Source organism: Clarias gariepinus, chromosome 22 (genome assembly GCF_024256425.1).
Source record: "Clarias gariepinus isolate MV-2021 ecotype Netherlands chromosome 22, CGAR_prim_01v2, whole genome shotgun sequence".
Classification (NCBI taxonomy): Eukaryota; Metazoa; Chordata; class Actinopteri; order Siluriformes; family Clariidae; genus Clarias; species Clarias gariepinus.
Window position 1 is genome coordinate 10,411,743 of NC_071121.1, and position 17,024 is coordinate 10,428,766.

General features: G+C 40.7%; 1 protein-coding gene across 5 annotated transcripts in view; it reads right to left on the reverse strand.

Moving 5' to 3' along the window:
• The window catches only part of rerea (arginine-glutamic acid dipeptide (RE) repeats a), a 175,777-nt gene that overhangs the window by 19,674 nt on the left and 139,079 nt on the right, over positions 1-17,024 (reverse strand). For 3 of the 5 annotated variants that reach the window (XM_053481779.1, XM_053481780.1, XM_053481777.1), the window contains exons 7-10: positions 9,387-9,435; positions 6,701-6,822; positions 6,474-6,573; positions 2,300-2,398 (exon numbers count right to left, since the gene is read on the reverse strand). In XM_053481779.1, the coding sequence (XP_053337754.1) occupies positions 2,300-2,398; positions 6,474-6,573; positions 6,701-6,822; positions 9,387-9,435 (370 nt within the window). Of the gene's footprint in view, positions 1-2,299; positions 2,399-6,473; positions 6,574-6,700; positions 6,823-9,386; positions 9,436-13,575; positions 13,897-17,024 lie in introns of those variants that run through there. The other 2 variants (XM_053481782.1, XM_053481781.1) reach the window with 1 other exon arrangement.

Here is a 17,024-nt window from a genome sequence, read left to right on the forward strand (position 1 = left end):
CCCTTCCTGCCCTGCCTAACTCAAAGTGCTATTAAAAACTCTCTAAATCGGGCTATCACAACAAAAACAAAAGCTACATCGAGGGAATGTGAAGGAGAGAAAAACACCTTTTAGATAAAGGCTAAATTAACTTCAGGGTGCGTGTGTGTGTGTGTGTGTGCACTTTCACAGGCTGCAGCAGAAAGTGTAATGAGATTGTGATTGTGCCTGCAATTTAAACACACCCACCCACCCGACCCCTTTTTCTTTTTCTGTTGAGCTGTGTGTGCCACTAAGCAAGTTTGTTTTTTTCCGGGGGGGTTGGTGTGGGGGGGGAGTTTGGTTAGAGCAGGATGTGCAGATCCAAGCTCTAACCACAGGGGGGCCACGATGACAGCGTCGCCTGCTGCCTCACAGGGCACTTGAGCTATCTGAGACCTCACGCCACCATTCATCACCGCCTGACAAGCAGTGTGATAATACACAGCAGGACTACAGAGCGGGTAGAGGCTCGGATTTCAGAGCGAGCGCAATGACAGGACGGCCGCTATTGCCAGCTTGTGCACTTCCTCCGGAAAATTCCACTGTGTTTGTTGGGTAAACGCTGACGACTTGGGAAAACAAAAAAAACATTAAGGCGTGTGTGGGCATTGGAGTGAGCTGGCTGTGAAATAATGATTACTAAAATTGTAAGTTTAAAAAGTGCTATCAGGCATTGGGTGCCATATTTAACTCTGCTTACAGAGGGATATTGGAGAGTGCAAACTACACTGGCTCAGCAGGTAGTCTGGAAAAGTGAGACAGAGTTTAGAAAAAAGGGCGCTGCTTGCTTGCTCGCTCGATCATGAGGTGAGAGAGAAAAAGTGGCGAAAGGTGACCCTGAAGAGGGGCAACTCTGTCATTTCAGAGCCAGTCACTGTCACTTTTATTCACATTTCAAAAAGGAGTGGTGGAATAATGAGACGAGTCCTAAGGGCTGAGACAGAGACACACACAGAGAGAGAGAGAGAGAGAGAGAGAGAGAGAGAGAGACAGCACTCATAAAAGAGAGTTGGGGAGTAAAAAAAAAAGAAAGCAAGGGCTGATAATAAATAAATGAGGAGCAGCAGGCGAGCCTGGTATGAGCGCCAAGGTCAGGGCTACATTTACACCTGTCCCTCCAGGACCTCAGAGCTGCAAAGGCACAACTTGAAATCAGATCAGTGGTAGTGGTGTCCTTGGCTTTGCGGCAGTGGGGAGGTGGTGTGCGTGTGAGCGACGTGGCTCTGGCCTCCTGTCTCCAACCCCCTCCGGCATGCACACACACACACACACACACACACACACAAACACACAGCCATGCACGCACATAAAAGACCAACGGTGAAGTAATCGAGGCCACCTCTCATACACTATTCATCTCCTCCCTGTATTATTCATCTGAGACAGACTGTTACACACTCGGCTTCACACGAATCCCACACTACATACATCCAAAAATGACTGTTTATGATGCACTCCAGAACGCCCGGATCTCAATCAATACTCAACAGACTGTGTAAAGACTGCGATTCTTTTTAATGGACTTGCTGGCACAACCACTATTCCTGCCATACCTTCACGCAGGACATATAGTAGTTTTAGGAAGCACCTGTGTATGGGGTGTTTACTTTGCAGTGATTCTGGTTGCTTTGGCTTCATTCAAACCTCTTTATCATATTTAATCAGCAAACTTAATAACTTGCATCGGTTATAGCTCGGTTGTGAATAAAACCCACAACTCAGGGAGTCTAATTCTAAATCCACTCAGAGTAACAAAGAAAAGTTTAGGTACTTTCCCTGTGAGTGGAAAGCCACATTGTATTTTTTACAAGATCCTCCAACTACACTTTCACAAGCAGAGGGAGAGAGAGACAGACAGGGTGGGTACTTCAGGCTTTTCTTTATGAATGAAGTGACTCAGTAAAATCGGGTGTGGATGCAGAACCACACGTCATAGAACTTTTAAAACACACAAAGCTGAAGCGAGTTTAAAAAAAAAGAAGAAGAAAAAAGGGAAAAAAAATGTACCTTAAATCATCAAGGAAGCATTATCAGCTTCAAGAACACCTTAAAACAAAACTCTCAGGCTCCTTAGCTCTGACAACAATTTCAGCCAGAGTATTTTAAAGTAGCTGACTTCCCCCCTACAGCACCGTTCTCTGCCCTCTCATACTGAACATTCGTTCTGCACATCATAAACAGGACGCAGCTGCCTTGTTCTAGGGGATTTTACTGCTACTTGCTGGCTTATTCGCAACAAAACAGCCACCGCATTTAAAACAATTGACCCGTCTCTTACCACTTCGTCTTCGGACCAGCACTTCTCAATCAGCTTCGGGACAGGCTTCTTCACCAGACGCTGCAGTGCTTTCCCGGCATCGTAGCTGCTCTCGTGAAGCTGCGAAAGAGAAAAGGCACTGATTAGGGTTTGTTTTGTTTTTGTTTTTTTTACTCTGAAGAGCCTATGCACATATGCTGTTTTAATATCCCTTCCTTAGTTTTGGACGGAAGAGACTTCGGAATGTCTATGATTGACTTTCCTTAAGTGATGGGGTTTTGGACAGCCGGGGTGGAAATAAAAAAAGCCATGAAGCACTAAGCAGGACACTCAAGAACCTCTTTTCTGGCAGTTTAAATACAAAATAAATTACACAAATATATGCAATACTAATATATAATAATAATAGGAAAGAAATAAAACACATCAGGGCATTCTCTCATTGGGAAAAAAAATAACCTCGGGACAGAGTGTGGAGTCACTGTTGCCTTTTAAAGGTAATTTTTTTTATTTAAAGCACTATTTTTAGTTATGCTTAATGCTGTGTAAAGTCCATGAGACTTGGTTGGTATCTGGTGGCTATAAAATCGCCCGGCCTCTGACCAATCATTATTTAGACTCCAAGTGTGTTGCGGTATAATGTATTACAAAGGCAATAAATAAATAAAATACATAAATATTGAAAGAAAAAAAAATGAATCCTCATAAATACGGTCATATCATCTCTCATTATTCAACTCGGGCAATAATTTTCATGGCCTTGAGGAAGAAAACACCTTTCACTATTTCCATCATCTCATTGCCATGGCAAATGTGCAAACCTAGAGCCAATATAAAAAATCATTAGATGCGAAGCTGAAACAAAACAGCCTGTCAAGGGAAACAGGTATCAGACTGAGTGAGTTCCTTCCTGAAAAACACATTGGAATTGCAAATAAGTGGGAGGGGCAAAAGGTCAAGAAACAGTGAACCGCAGACAGCATTAATTCTCCTCTCTCCTCTACTCGGTCCGAATGGAAATGCCATGTTTACTGCTTTTTGAGCTCATTTACGCCTTCCTCTGTGTTCTGTTTTTTTCGGGGAGGAGGGAGGGAAAGGAAACATGATCATCATGCATCATAAGTGGTGGAGTGTCTGAGCTACCGGTTGTTCAATACCATTACAGCTGACTGTAGTTGTATGTAGGGCTGGACCAGAATATTCGAATATTCGTTTGAAGAAATGGCATTCGATTTTTCATTTTGAGATTCGAAATATTCAGAAAAAGGGGGAAAAAAACTACATTTAAGCCGTGACATCGATCCCTGCGAAACGGTTCTCATTCGCGCTTAAATTACTAGCCCTTGCGGCAAACTTGTGTCATGCACACTCGGTACTAGGACCCAAAAATAATACGGTCGCGAACCAGGAAGCATAAAAGGAGACAAAATGGCGCGGCAGATCGCTCAATCATTGAGTTCGCCCATGTTGCTTCGGACGCTTTTGCCGATTCGTGAGTACTTACTTTCTTGGGTTTGCTTTCAGACTGAGTGTGTGTTAATAGGACGCAGGTTAAATTGTGTTTATCCCTTGCTCCCCATTCGACAGAGTCCTTAAAACAATCGTGTGGTTATCCTGCCTACTCGTGTTACTCCGCGTTTGGGTTTACTATCCACGCTACAAAGGGCTAACCGCTAAAGCTACGTCTTCTGGTCTGCTCAGGTTAGCTCATGACAACTTGCCTGTATCCATATTACACAAAAATGCGACTTTGCACTCCCTTGCATCCGCAGCAGTTGGATGAACGGTTCTTAAAATAAAAATGCAACAGACAGACACACAGAGAGATTCCTGCATTTATTAGAGATAAGAATATATTTAGCCCCCTCCCAACAAAGCTTTGAATATTCGATGTTGATCACTACCGAATACTCGAAGCTCAAAAAATAGTATTCTGACCAGCCCTAGTTGTATGTTTAAAGTAAGGTGAGCACGATCTACCCTTAAGATGCGGGCATAGCCACGCTCTGTGTGCTGAGAGCCTGTGAGCATTTCTGGAAAAAGTGAGCAAATGTGAGAAGTGGGATTTACTACAATTTGTCTTTATCCGCTATTACACATGAGGCCTGCCAGGGACATCTCATTTTAACGTGTCTCTACTACTGGACACCTAATTGTCCAGGACAAATTGCTCTTACTTTTTTTTTTTTAAAGCCCAGCTGTGGAAAGTCCGTGCAAGGATTAGGAAAATAAGTTGAGTAGAATTACAAAAAAAACAAAAAACATCTGAAGTTGCTATGAACAGCAAAAAGTTTTCAGAGTCAGTGACTGGATTATTACTACATATAAAAAGGCAGACTTTGATTATTCCAGACCACAAAGCGTAATTGTACACTAGATGGAGTAATGAGCGGGACGCGAGCCATTACCATTAACGATTAGTCTCTGTAAGCAAAATACTGTGCAGTAATCACTCCAGTTCGGACACGCGGTTCTGCTAACACCATTTCCTTAAACACTTCCCTCTCAAAAGCTTAACGGCAGAGAAAATGACTCTTCCTGATGCCTGTGGTCTTATCCCTACGACACCGCTCCTCTGACGGATACATTATGGCTTTCTTAACCCAAGCTAATCGGATTGGTCTAATTGCTCCCTTTATGTTTTTTTCGAATGATTTTCCTTCTTGTTTAAATGATGGAAAACACTGAAATGGTAAGAAAAGAATATGCTAAAGCTAATTTACAACATTAAATTGATGATAAGACTGTAAGTAATTACTGGATTTAATACAGAAACAGAGATTAAGCTCCCAAACAGAAATTTGTTTATATGCTTTAAATAGTACATTGTATTATGCAGCTTCAAAAAGGAATGAATAAAAAAAAAAAAAAAGAAGAGTAAAGTTACACAGGGTAGTGTGCTTTAAACGTTCTCACTTAAATCTGCTTCTGGTAGCAAAAAAGTACGCTCCCTCGAAAACAAACAAACAAACAAACAAACAAACAAACAAACAAACAAACAAACAAACAAACAAACAAACAAACCAAAAACTTCACTGGGTTTGTTCCCTGGATTTAAACACTACTGATTTATTTTACTAATTATATCTAAGAGTTCTTTTCAATTATTCTATTAATATTTGCTGTGTATTCTACTTACAAGTCTTACTTAATATACATCTAATAGGAAATCAACCATAATTGCTTGTAACATCCATTGTTCCATTCAACAATGGATGTTAGCTTTTTTTTTTTTTTTTTATATCCCTTTACAATTCTAAGAGCGCAGGATTTTTACCTGCGCACCCTTGTGGTGAAATAAATCAACTGCATGACGTTTGAGAAGAGAAATCCATTTTTGCACAGCCGGGTCCAACAGCCTAGTCATGTACCTGCTCAGTTAATTCAACTTATACCAGCTTTAGTTGGCGTCTGAGTAGAAACATCAGCAAGCCGTGCTAGACAGTCCTCCCGGAATAGAGTTGCGCACCCATGCATTATGTAACATACTTAAAACAACAAAATCTAACAGTCGTTACAATCAATTCTAACACCTGAGAGAGGCAAGATACATTTCTAATCAGTAAAATATTTAACTAGCATGATAAAACCTGCATCTGGCCCTTGATAACACATCTATGATGCTTCCTTTCCTTTTTTCCAGACATGATAGTCAAGCTGGGACATTTGGATCAGAATACAAAGCTGTGCTTTGTTCGTGCATCAGGATTAGAGACTTGTTGAGCAGAGCAAAACGGAATGCATTCATCATCCACATAAACCATAAACAGACCGAACCGCAATACCGTCCCCAGCCATTTCATTGACAGATTACCAGTTATGCTTTTTATACCTCATAAAAAAGCAGAATCTTGCTGACAGAGGATCCAATTTATGAGCGGAGCAATTCCAACACCCGGTTATGTTTGGGCTGTTACATTAAAGAGAGAAGAAAAAAAACCCATTCTGGTTCTTTTTATTGTGTCCAACATACCAAAAGCAATTAGCAGTAAATCCATCTTCGCATTGCAGGAGCCTTGCTAATATGGGAAAACTAATAATGCAGAACTCACATCCTGATATTTGTGCGTTACCTTGGTTACTATTCTCTCCCCCGCCACCAAAACACATCTGAATTTTTATAAAACAACACTTCAAGTAGACAAACTAACAAACATTGTTTATTTTGTTGCAGAGAAAGGGATGATCGACTCACAGTGTTTAATGCATTGAGTGTAGTGTCATCGCGTGAGGCAGCCAGGCACCCGTCCTCCGTCGAGCCTCCATCACACATCCCTGCAAATGCCGCCATGCTCCTGCACCGACGGAAAAAGAAAAAAAATTATTAACAGCTATTTACAAGTTACGTAACTATACCTGTGTGGCACTATTTTTCTTACAAGCAGTTAGATCATTTTTTAACGTGTTTGAATATGAGCTCACCTCGCTGCGCGCAGGTACATGAGCAGGTCACAGTCGTTGACCCCCGGCATCCAGACCAGCTCCTCATTTTCAGTCACTTGGCCTCCGGGAGAGGGGAAAGGCTGCAGCTCTGGGAGCTTGGCCTATTAAATCATTAAAAACAGTCTTACTAACAGACCAGAAAAAGCACAAGCATCTAGTGCTAAATATCAATTTCAAAATGTTGTTCCTATGTGACTAGTTACAGGGTTGAGTGAAGGATTAGTGCTCAATAATTTAGGCCACACAAACCAAAAGCCATATGTTGTCAAATAAAATAGATTTAAAAGGGAAAGAAATAAATGGTAAGGTCTTGACACCTCTTAGAACAACTTTAAGTCTCTGAAATTTTACTGAAGAAATAAACAGCCTGTATTTTTTTTATTTTTTATATATATAATAATGCTTAAGGATGATGCGTCAACACTACATCATCCTGCAAATTTGTTCATCTTGGTTGAGATCTGGGTTCTTGGAAGAAAAGAGCAAATGATAACCATCATTTTTCTAATCATTGAACTGTTCAGTAAGGCCATGTGCCCTGTAGTATGGAGCCTGAGTCATTATGCAGGAGACCATACACATCAGCTTTATTTAAACGTCATCATACAGAAGAAGTTTTTATTAATTTGTAGTGTCCTTGTACTCCAAGGGGACAAGTGGACCCAAAAAATGCTAGGTTCATGCTAGATTTCCCCGTCATTGTGCGTAAAATGACTTTAAATTTTTTGTCCTCGCGCCACAACACCTATACCTTTATTTCTGTATTCTAAATCACTGACTACAATTTATTTATTTATTTATTAGTTAATTAGTCTAAGCACTATTTTTCATGGTTTATCTAGGGATGGATTATTAATCCTTGCCAGTAAATAATACCCATAGATCTGATATTTGAACCTTTTTTTAGCATAGCATTTATTATAGTACTTATATAATTAATAAAAGGTATATATCATTAATAAAATGTATAGTATGTATGTATAGTATCTTTATTACTATAAACTATAGTAATAAAGTATTTATAGTATTTGACAATTATTATATTATTGAATTAATAAACATCATAAAATAATATTCATTAATGAAATATGACTGAACTGCATTTCTCCCTAAATGACTTTAACTTAAAATCTATATAGAAGGCAGGGATTTCAAATGGTAACGCTAATTCTGTTAGTTTAAAAAGTCTATATAAGCATAAACAAACTGTTTACAACTGGTCCATGTGCTAGAAAGCAGCGTTCCCAGACTAGCCGTTAGCATCTGCTCTAGAGAATCTTGACTCCCATGAACTACCGCCCACCAACACTCAGGCTAAACTCACTCTAATTTACACTTAGGCTGCTGTCTCGTTGTTTAGAGGTCATACCGTACCAGAGTGTATGCTTTTGAGATGCTTGTGCTGTGTGTGTGTGTGTGTGTGTGTGTGTGTGTGTGTGTGTGTGTGTGTGTGTGTGTGTGGGTGTGTATGCGTGCATGCACTGTGGAGAGTTCTTTCACTTTGACACAGCATGCAGAGAACCATTTCATTAGGTGTTTTTTTTACCTAATGTTTTTTTCAATTACCACATTGAATAATCTAGTTCAGATTTTTGGGAGATAAAGTTTCATAATTCGGGATAAAAGTAAACCATGAGGCACATCGACACACTTCACTCAATCTGTCTGTATTATATAATTGATGTAAACGATTACTTTTACTTCAGCGCAGCGCTACTCCTAATAACCTTAAAAACTTTGTGCCAAGTCTTAAGTGAAATAAATTATTTACTCTATTTGGAATAAATAGAGCAAATAATAACCATATATTTGATGTTTAATATTTTGACCTTTTATTCGAGCATTTTTTGCAAAAAACAGCAGCCATGCGGGATGCACATACAGTGAAAGAATTTATATAGGCAAATTTTTTTTAGTAAATTAAATTATTAAAACTTTGCACACAGCTTTGCCTCTTCAGGAAACACCCCAAAAAATAAACTAACAAAAAAAACCCACAAAATAAAATCCCATGTGGAATAAAAAGTGTGCAATTTTAACTTAAGAAGAGGCTTAACACTCGAATGAATTTTTCATTATGTCATTTATTTCCCAGTGGCTCAATTACTGTTGCCTGATCTCATTTTCTTATTGAAAAGATATCTTAAATCGCTCCGGTTAAATGGACTGCTTGGAATCCACGCACCGTTGCGTTTCTCTCTGCCGCTTTGCTATCATGTAGTCCATCAGAAGTCTCTAAAAGAGGTACATACTGCTGTAGTCATTCCACACGAGAACACTCAGACGAAATGCTCGATAAATGCTATGACAGTAATCAGTAATGGCTGGTGATACTCTGTATTTTTCTTCGTAGGCCATTCCCCCCCCCCCTGCAACCTTGTTTTATTTATAAATTTTTTTCTTCAATGTTCGATTTCGTACCGGCAAAGCCACATCTAATTTTAAATAAACACGGCCGAGTCTCTTTGTATCAGTCAGTCAAAAAATGTGCAAAATTCATTGCAGTTGTGCACAAATCTACATTAACTCTCTCCGCTGTGCTTGACACGACGTAGATGCAAGCCTGCACGAGTTTATATGGATGTGTATCATTTAGCCTGCAGTGAGTTTCTAACAGGTTTATGGGAACATGTTTAATAATGTAGGAGTGCAGGAATAAACAAACCTGGTGACTGGGGCCTACTCGAATCTCCCCTTGTGTGCTGTTTAATCGCCTGCGAAGGAAAAACAAAAAAGTTCAAGCAACCATAAAAACAACAGGAAATAATAAATAAAGTGAGATTTGTCATTTTTTTCCCTACTGAAATACCAGAATTAAAGTCAACACAATGTACATTTTTTTTTTTTTTTTTTTTTTTTTTAGGTATTTTGCATGATACGCTGACATTTGAAAATTTTGTCCATATTAACCATGCACATTTGAAATGCTAAAACATAATTTATCTCTTTCTATATATAAATTATATATATATAAAAAAATGTAAATTAAAATCTCTCTCTGTGATTGGCCAAACAGGTAAAAGACACAAAAAAGGTACAAGGCCAAATAATTAAGCTGCTTTCCAGACTACCCAGACTCGCTTACCTTTTTTGCCACCTTGATTTGTAATTAAAGGCCGTTATTATTGTTACCATATAGATAATATGCTAGGAACAATAAGCTAGTACTTGATAAAAAGATGACTGTATAATATGAGGTCATCCCAGCATCATTTGACATAAACACGTATTTAATTGAGAGAGCCGAGTGATTAAAATATCACAAACTCTGAGTCCCTGAATAAAAGCGAAAAGCTTGTTTTATTAAATAGCACTAAAGCCATTTCAACTGATTTTCCACTTCCACATCATCCATAATGTGAGCAGTGCAAATAATACAACAAACGCCACAAAGCCGAACGACTTATGAATAGCAAAACGAACAAAAAAAATTTGCATTGTATGATGACTGCATTGATAAATACGGCTGTTCCAGATTAACCTAATATTGTAAAACAGGCACCATGAGGGGACGATACGGACGGCGAGCCCTGACGCTAAACAAAAGGACAAAGGCGGTGAGAAGCAGGGAATGATGGGCCTCATTGTTCATGCAGAGGTACAGTACAAACAGCCCCCGAAAGGCCAGACTGTACGACGGGAGAGGGACCCTGAAATGACTGCTGCTACAAAGACCCCCTCCGGTAACTATGGCAACCGCAATTTAATAATAGTGTTCCGATCTCCAGCTGCAGTGGATTAAAGAAAATGACAAGATGTTTCTCTCGCAAGCATTCCCCCTTTCTGTTGCCAGGGCAACGGTGCCGATTTTCATATCGCCGTCCGCAGCGTGCGCCCAGAAACTGTCAGTGTGATTTGCGTCCGGAGCGGAGCACCCTCCATCATTACTGCGAAACTGGCTGGAACACCAAGATGTGGTGTGTGTATGTGTGTGTGTGAGAGAGAGAGTGTGTTGGGGCCTCTGGTAGCGGCTCAAGGCCTCAAATCACAGCCTTCCTTTCACGCCTGTTTCATAAACACTTGCTGTAACACTCCAGCTCCAGCCACTAAATTCTGACAAAAAAACATGAACGCAGTCAACCGCAGGAACAGAAAACATATATTTTAGACGAACGCAAATATCGCAGGGGAGCCTACATGCCTACAAACACTCGACTCAGGGATTAGCCCAAGGATTAAGTGTCTCTCGATTTAAGATGATTTTTAAAGGAGAACCAAGAGAAAATAAAATGCAAGCCTAGAGTCTAGCAAGCAGAGCAGGACGGTAATTTTTAAAAAGAGATATTTGTGTAAGCAGTGCAGCCGAGAAATCGCTCTGAGAAGTCTCCGGAGTCCTGTGTGCTGCCGCCTTGGCACTGTTGGCAGGCCTGAGCAGAGCAGGGCTGATCACTCGAGCAGGGGAACGTGATCCCCAGGCAGCCGTGCGCTGCTGTACGAGACACGCTCACCCCGTTCGGTTCCAATAACAATCTACAGTTCAAGTTCAAACACAAGCTGAAGCAAATAAGCTGTAGGAGCTCTTTTAACAGAGCAGACGGCACAAAAATAATCACGGCAGTAAATCATTCCACTCCTGTGAGCAGCTGCTTGTTGCTGTGCTAACACACAAACATTAACTCAACAACGAATTATTAAACACTGTCTACTTTAGACGGTAATCAGAGCGGCACGCTGAAAATAAACATATGCCTAGTTACTTTAGAAATTATTTAGAAAAATGTATACAACACATTTTTACAACACTCTAACAGGAACAACAGGACTAATTTGGAAAAGAATTTTCTGTTGTTCCAAATTTTAGCAATGTGACATAAAACTAGGTCTTATTGCACTGCTATTACCTTTTCTAGAATGTATCAACTACCTTAAAAAAAAAAAAGGGTCCTGGGCTGGAAATAAATAGTGAGCTACCAGATTGCCAGACATCTGGACCTGTACATGCATAAACACACTGTATTATTTACTTTCTTCTCCATGTCCTCACATGACAGGACATTTATTTAAACAAACCATATTCAAGCAGGTCAGCTCTGTGTGTGTGTGTGTGTGTGTGTGTGTGTGTGTGTGTGAGTGAGACAGAAGGCTATTATTAATCATCAGAACCATGCATGCCATTAACTTGTAAATCTAGATACACACAACACAGACAGTTAGTCTGCTATCAGCCGTTGTGTGTTAACTTTGACATTTTGCATGATGTGCGCACACACATAGGATGTACACTGCTTTCTCACACTGCCGAGTGGACGACTGTAATTAGTAAGTCATTAGTTTACAATTACGCTGTTTATAAGCTGTCTAGACGCACACATGTGGAACATGCTGTCTGTCAGAAAAGCAGGTAACGTGCATTAAGCTAATAAAATGCAATATGATGTTACACTTAATCGCTCAATTGGTACAAAGACACAGCTTGCTATAACGTTACCAGAATTTTAGTGCAAATTATACACACAAGTACATGTACTAACAGACGTGGCCCGATCTAATACAGTTACATTTTTATTTAATTATTAGATATGAGCACTTGAGTGTTAAGGGCCTTGTTTAAAGGCCCAACAGCGGCAACTTGGTGGTGCTGGGACTTGAACCCGAGACCTTCCCATCAGTAGTCCAATGCTATACTCACCTAGCTACACCTAATACACAGCAAGAGTTTGACTGCCATCAGGTCAGATCTGACATTGTATGATTTAATAAAACTGATGTATTTTATGCTGCAATTCCCAGTGATGAGTCAAACCAGCCATGATGCACATGGACACTGGACGCATACATTGGTGTCGTATTTATGTAAGTGAAAATTTAAATATTAACCCTGGAAATACATACAAATATTAATAACTTGTGTCTGTAGAAACAAAAGAAAAAAAGGTGCCGTACTAAAACTAACCATGTTATTTGGGACACTGGTGGAAGGCCCTGGTTCAATTCCCACCCAAACACCAGCCACTTGATGCAGTGCCTGGGTAAAATTGAAGGGTTTGCGAGGGATACGCAAAGAGCAAAGTTGTGTGTGGATCGAGTGGTCTGCTGTGCCGAACCCTTAATGGGAGCAAGCAGTATAGTGGAGCGGACAGCATGAACAGTGTGTTGTGAGGGTGTTTATGCTAAACTACGGTTTAAACATGTTAAAGCTCGATTATTACTCTTACAGCAAGTTTTCATGGCAGGTATAAAACCAGCAGGATTGAGATGCACCAACTCCTATGGCACATGATGAGCCACAACAAGCAGTGTGCGTCCTGCATTAATTTAACTCAAGCCTGGCCCCGCCCCCTCCATCAAGCTCATCCAATCCCTGCCCGAATGGGACACAGTCATAACATAACATCGCGCGAGCGTCTCAACTTTATTTACTCCGGCCCTGAGAGACACGAGCAGGACTTCTTATAGCTGTGAAAGAGTACACGTTGTTCCTGCGCCATGTCACTCTGTCTGTAAACACACACACACACACACACACACACATCCAGCCGTGCAAAATGGACCAGCCTCAGCTAAACACGTTAACTTGCACGACTTTCAACCTGGCGAAAAGTCATCAGCTGTCGGGTAATGCCTTAATAATAAATCAATAAATGAATGCATACAGGAGGCGTCTTGTACCTCCGACTAAACACAAGATACTCGGGTATGAAGGAGGTGTTAGACATGGCATACAGCGCTTATGAGCGGATTTGACAGCAGGACGACAAACAAACCGCACAGTGACGGAGACAGACACAAAGCACGCGCGCGCACACACACACACACACACACACTGCAGTACAGAGGGTGAAAAAAAAAACCCAACAACAACAAACGAACAGAGATTTACGGCTTAACAGGTGAACTCGGACGCGCACACCTACCTCCGCGGGCTGAACAAGTCATCCATGTCGGACATGACGCGCCGTCCGGGATGCACCGACACACACACGCACACAAAACTCTCTATTTTTCCGCCTGTGCGCTTTGGATGCGCTCAAAATGGAGGCTCGCGCTTCCACCGAGCTCGTGCCTTGTGTGGTTGTATGTGTGTGTGTGTGTGCGCGCGCGCGTCTATGTGTATGACCTCAGCTTCGCACACGGCGCGCGCAGATCCCGTTCCGACAGGCGGCAACTGAGCATGTGCCGCGACCTTCCACACCGACACGCGCGCGCAGCGCACTCCATCGCCGCCGCCGCTGCTGCTACATGAGCGCGAGCTGGGAGCGCCGCATACCAAACCAGCGCGAGATGAAGAGAGGGAGGGAGGGAGAGCAAGGGAGCGAGCGGAGGGAGAGCCGCAGCCTCGGATTGGCTGCGTCAGAAACAGCACGCTGCCATCTATGGTAACCATGGCAACCCCACGGCGGCGCACGTCCTCTCAAATTTGGTGCTTATGTGCAGCATGTGGTTTGGGACCGAGCCCGTGGAGAAAGACTCCAGATGCACAGCGTTCAGGCTTCCTCATATCCATGCAGTAAGATTCATCTCATGGTTATGGGAGCCAAAAAAAAAAACAACAAAAAAACTTGTGAACCCCGTTATTACATCGTAATATGTTATTATAACAGCATGTGTTACAACAGCACACAGAGGTGATGGCTTCACATTTCCCAGACACTAGAGCTTCAGATGTCTGATCTTTGGTACGCATTGGTTTGATATATATAGAGAACATGAAGACAAGAAGAATTTGTCACTCATTCGTTACATCCCAGTGAAATTCTTTTGATTTAATTTTATTTGTACTGTATAGCACTTTTAACAATGGTCATTGTTGCAAAAGCAGCTTTAAAGAATCAACTAAAAATTCTGGAAAGGCTGGTATAAAATATCCATCAGGGCTTAAGCCTCTTTGTCTTTCAAAAAAAGAAAAAAGTTAAAATATTTTTTCAATCTGTATAAAATTATTTGTAGTGGAACGTATAGAACCAAGCACAAACGCATCAACAATGGTATTACGATAAAAAAATACACCGAGTGATATAATAGAGGGAGACTGGGGCGGACTTGTTTTGAGCCCAGACAAGACCAGAGATTCATAAAGTCGATTAGGTCAGGTGATTACAGAGAGTGACGGTCTCTTAGATCTGATCAACATTTTTCAGCCCGCTGACACATCCTTAGCATGTCCCAAACAGTGACTGAGTCGCAGCATGTAAATATGATAAGCCAATGGATGGTGCATACAGTATTAGGCAGCAAGTAAACAGTCAGTTCTTGAAGCTTTAAAATGTTAAGGCATAATGGTTGGAGAGACTTTAAAAGGGCCAAACTGTGATGGCTAAAATGCTGGGTTTGTACATCTTCAAAACAGCAAGTATTTTGGGGTGTTCCTGGTATGCAGCAGTTATTACGTCCCAAAATTAGTCCAAGTAAGGACAACCGATGAACTGTGAAAGAGTCATGGCCGCCCATTGCTCATTAATCCACATGGGAAGCAATGGCTAGCCAGTTTGTGCCAATCCAACAGAGGTGCGACTGTAGCAAAAAACTGAAAAACTAAGAACTTTTGCAGATTAAATATTTCTTGATGTCAGTGGCGTCTTTCAGCAGCATAATACGTCCCTGCCGCACTGCAAAAATGTATTGAGGAACACTACTACAATGTTGAAGGTGTTGACTTGGCCTTAAAATTCCACAGATCTCTATCTTACTGAGCATCTGTGGGATGTGCTGGACTAACCAGTCTAACCCATGAATACGATCTCTTGCTTGGTGCCAGATACCACAGCACATCTTTAGAAGTCTTATGGATCTTCGATCTTATCGATGGATGGATCTTCAAAGGTCTCCATGCCTTAAGTTGTTTTCATGACACTAGGTGGACCTAACACAATATGCTTATTGTATGAATTAAATTTTATTGCTATGGCTAATCAGTGTGTTAAATCTAAGCTTGGACATAATTTTCATGTTCAGCAAAAGTTTTGAGAATTCCCAGGTATGCTGTGTCGGCATATTAAAAATATAAAGAACTAAAACAGCAAATACGAACTCCAAGACTGAGAAATATACACCATCTGTTATTGCATTATCTTAACAAATTAAACAAATATCCTGGAAATGTCCTTGTCTTGCTCCCTAAAGACAAATTAAACAAATTACATACAAAATATAACAAATCAACAAATAAAAGCCTCTAAAGAAAGGATTAGCATCCTTTCTTTAGACACTACAACTCATGTCTAACTTATGCCTAATGTAGTAGATAAAAAATAAACAGTCACAAAGTTTGTAAAGCTTATTTATGTGTGTGTGTGTGTGTGTGTGTGTGTGTGTGTGTGTGTGAGAGAGTGTGAGTGAGAGATACAGGTCATGTTAAAATACCATAACCCCAGTTTTCATGTTAAAGATCATGTGATCTACTGTATGTGAACAGACCTCCTCTTCTCCCAGTCTCTTTTGCAAGTGATATGACATGGCTATTAGACATTCATAAAACAGACAGACTAGAATTCTTGTGTTTTTCACACTTCTTCATAATTCACGGCACATGTGCATGTCACTGCTGGCTGCCTGCCCAGACCCACGCATTTCTCAGCACAGAAGTGTCAGTGATATCTGCAAAAACGGACTGAACTGTAAATCTGGTCTTCTTGCAGGACTTAAGAACAAATGCAAGGCTTGAGCTGCTAGTTTAATACATCACTGCAGTATACACTAACAGAGCGCCTTTACATCTATAGGTTCATGTAATTCTTTAATTACCCGATCACATGACCAAAGTGTGGTGTGTGTGTGTGTGTGTGTGTGTGTGTGTGTGTGTGTATATGTGTATATATATATATATATATATATATATATATATATATATTATTTTTTTGTGATTTTGAATGTGGAATGATTGTTGGTGACAGACATGCTGGTTTGAGTGTTTCTATAACTGCTGATCCCCTGGGATTTACACACAACAGTCTGTAGTGTTTATTCAGAATAGTACGATAAATAAAAAGTTCTGTTCTGTACAGTTCTGCAGATGAAAACATCATGTTGATAAGAGCGGGCAATAAAGAATGGCCAGCATGGTTTGTGCTGACCAAAAAGCGAAAAAAAGATAAACTCTACCAACCATTCTGTAGAATGCACAACACATCAGACCTTGAGGTCAGGTTTTACTTCCGTTAGCCGAAAAGGAATAGCAGAAGCTGAGGTCTGCTGAATTTCAATTTGCTGAGGTATAGACAGACATGCTACGGTCAGAACATGATTCATCCAACCAACAGCATGAATCCCACATGACTATACAGTCCAGGCAGGTGGAGGTGTTGAAATGGTAGAGAGAATATTGTCTTGACACTTTAAGGAATCGCCTCAATACTATAGACAGTTT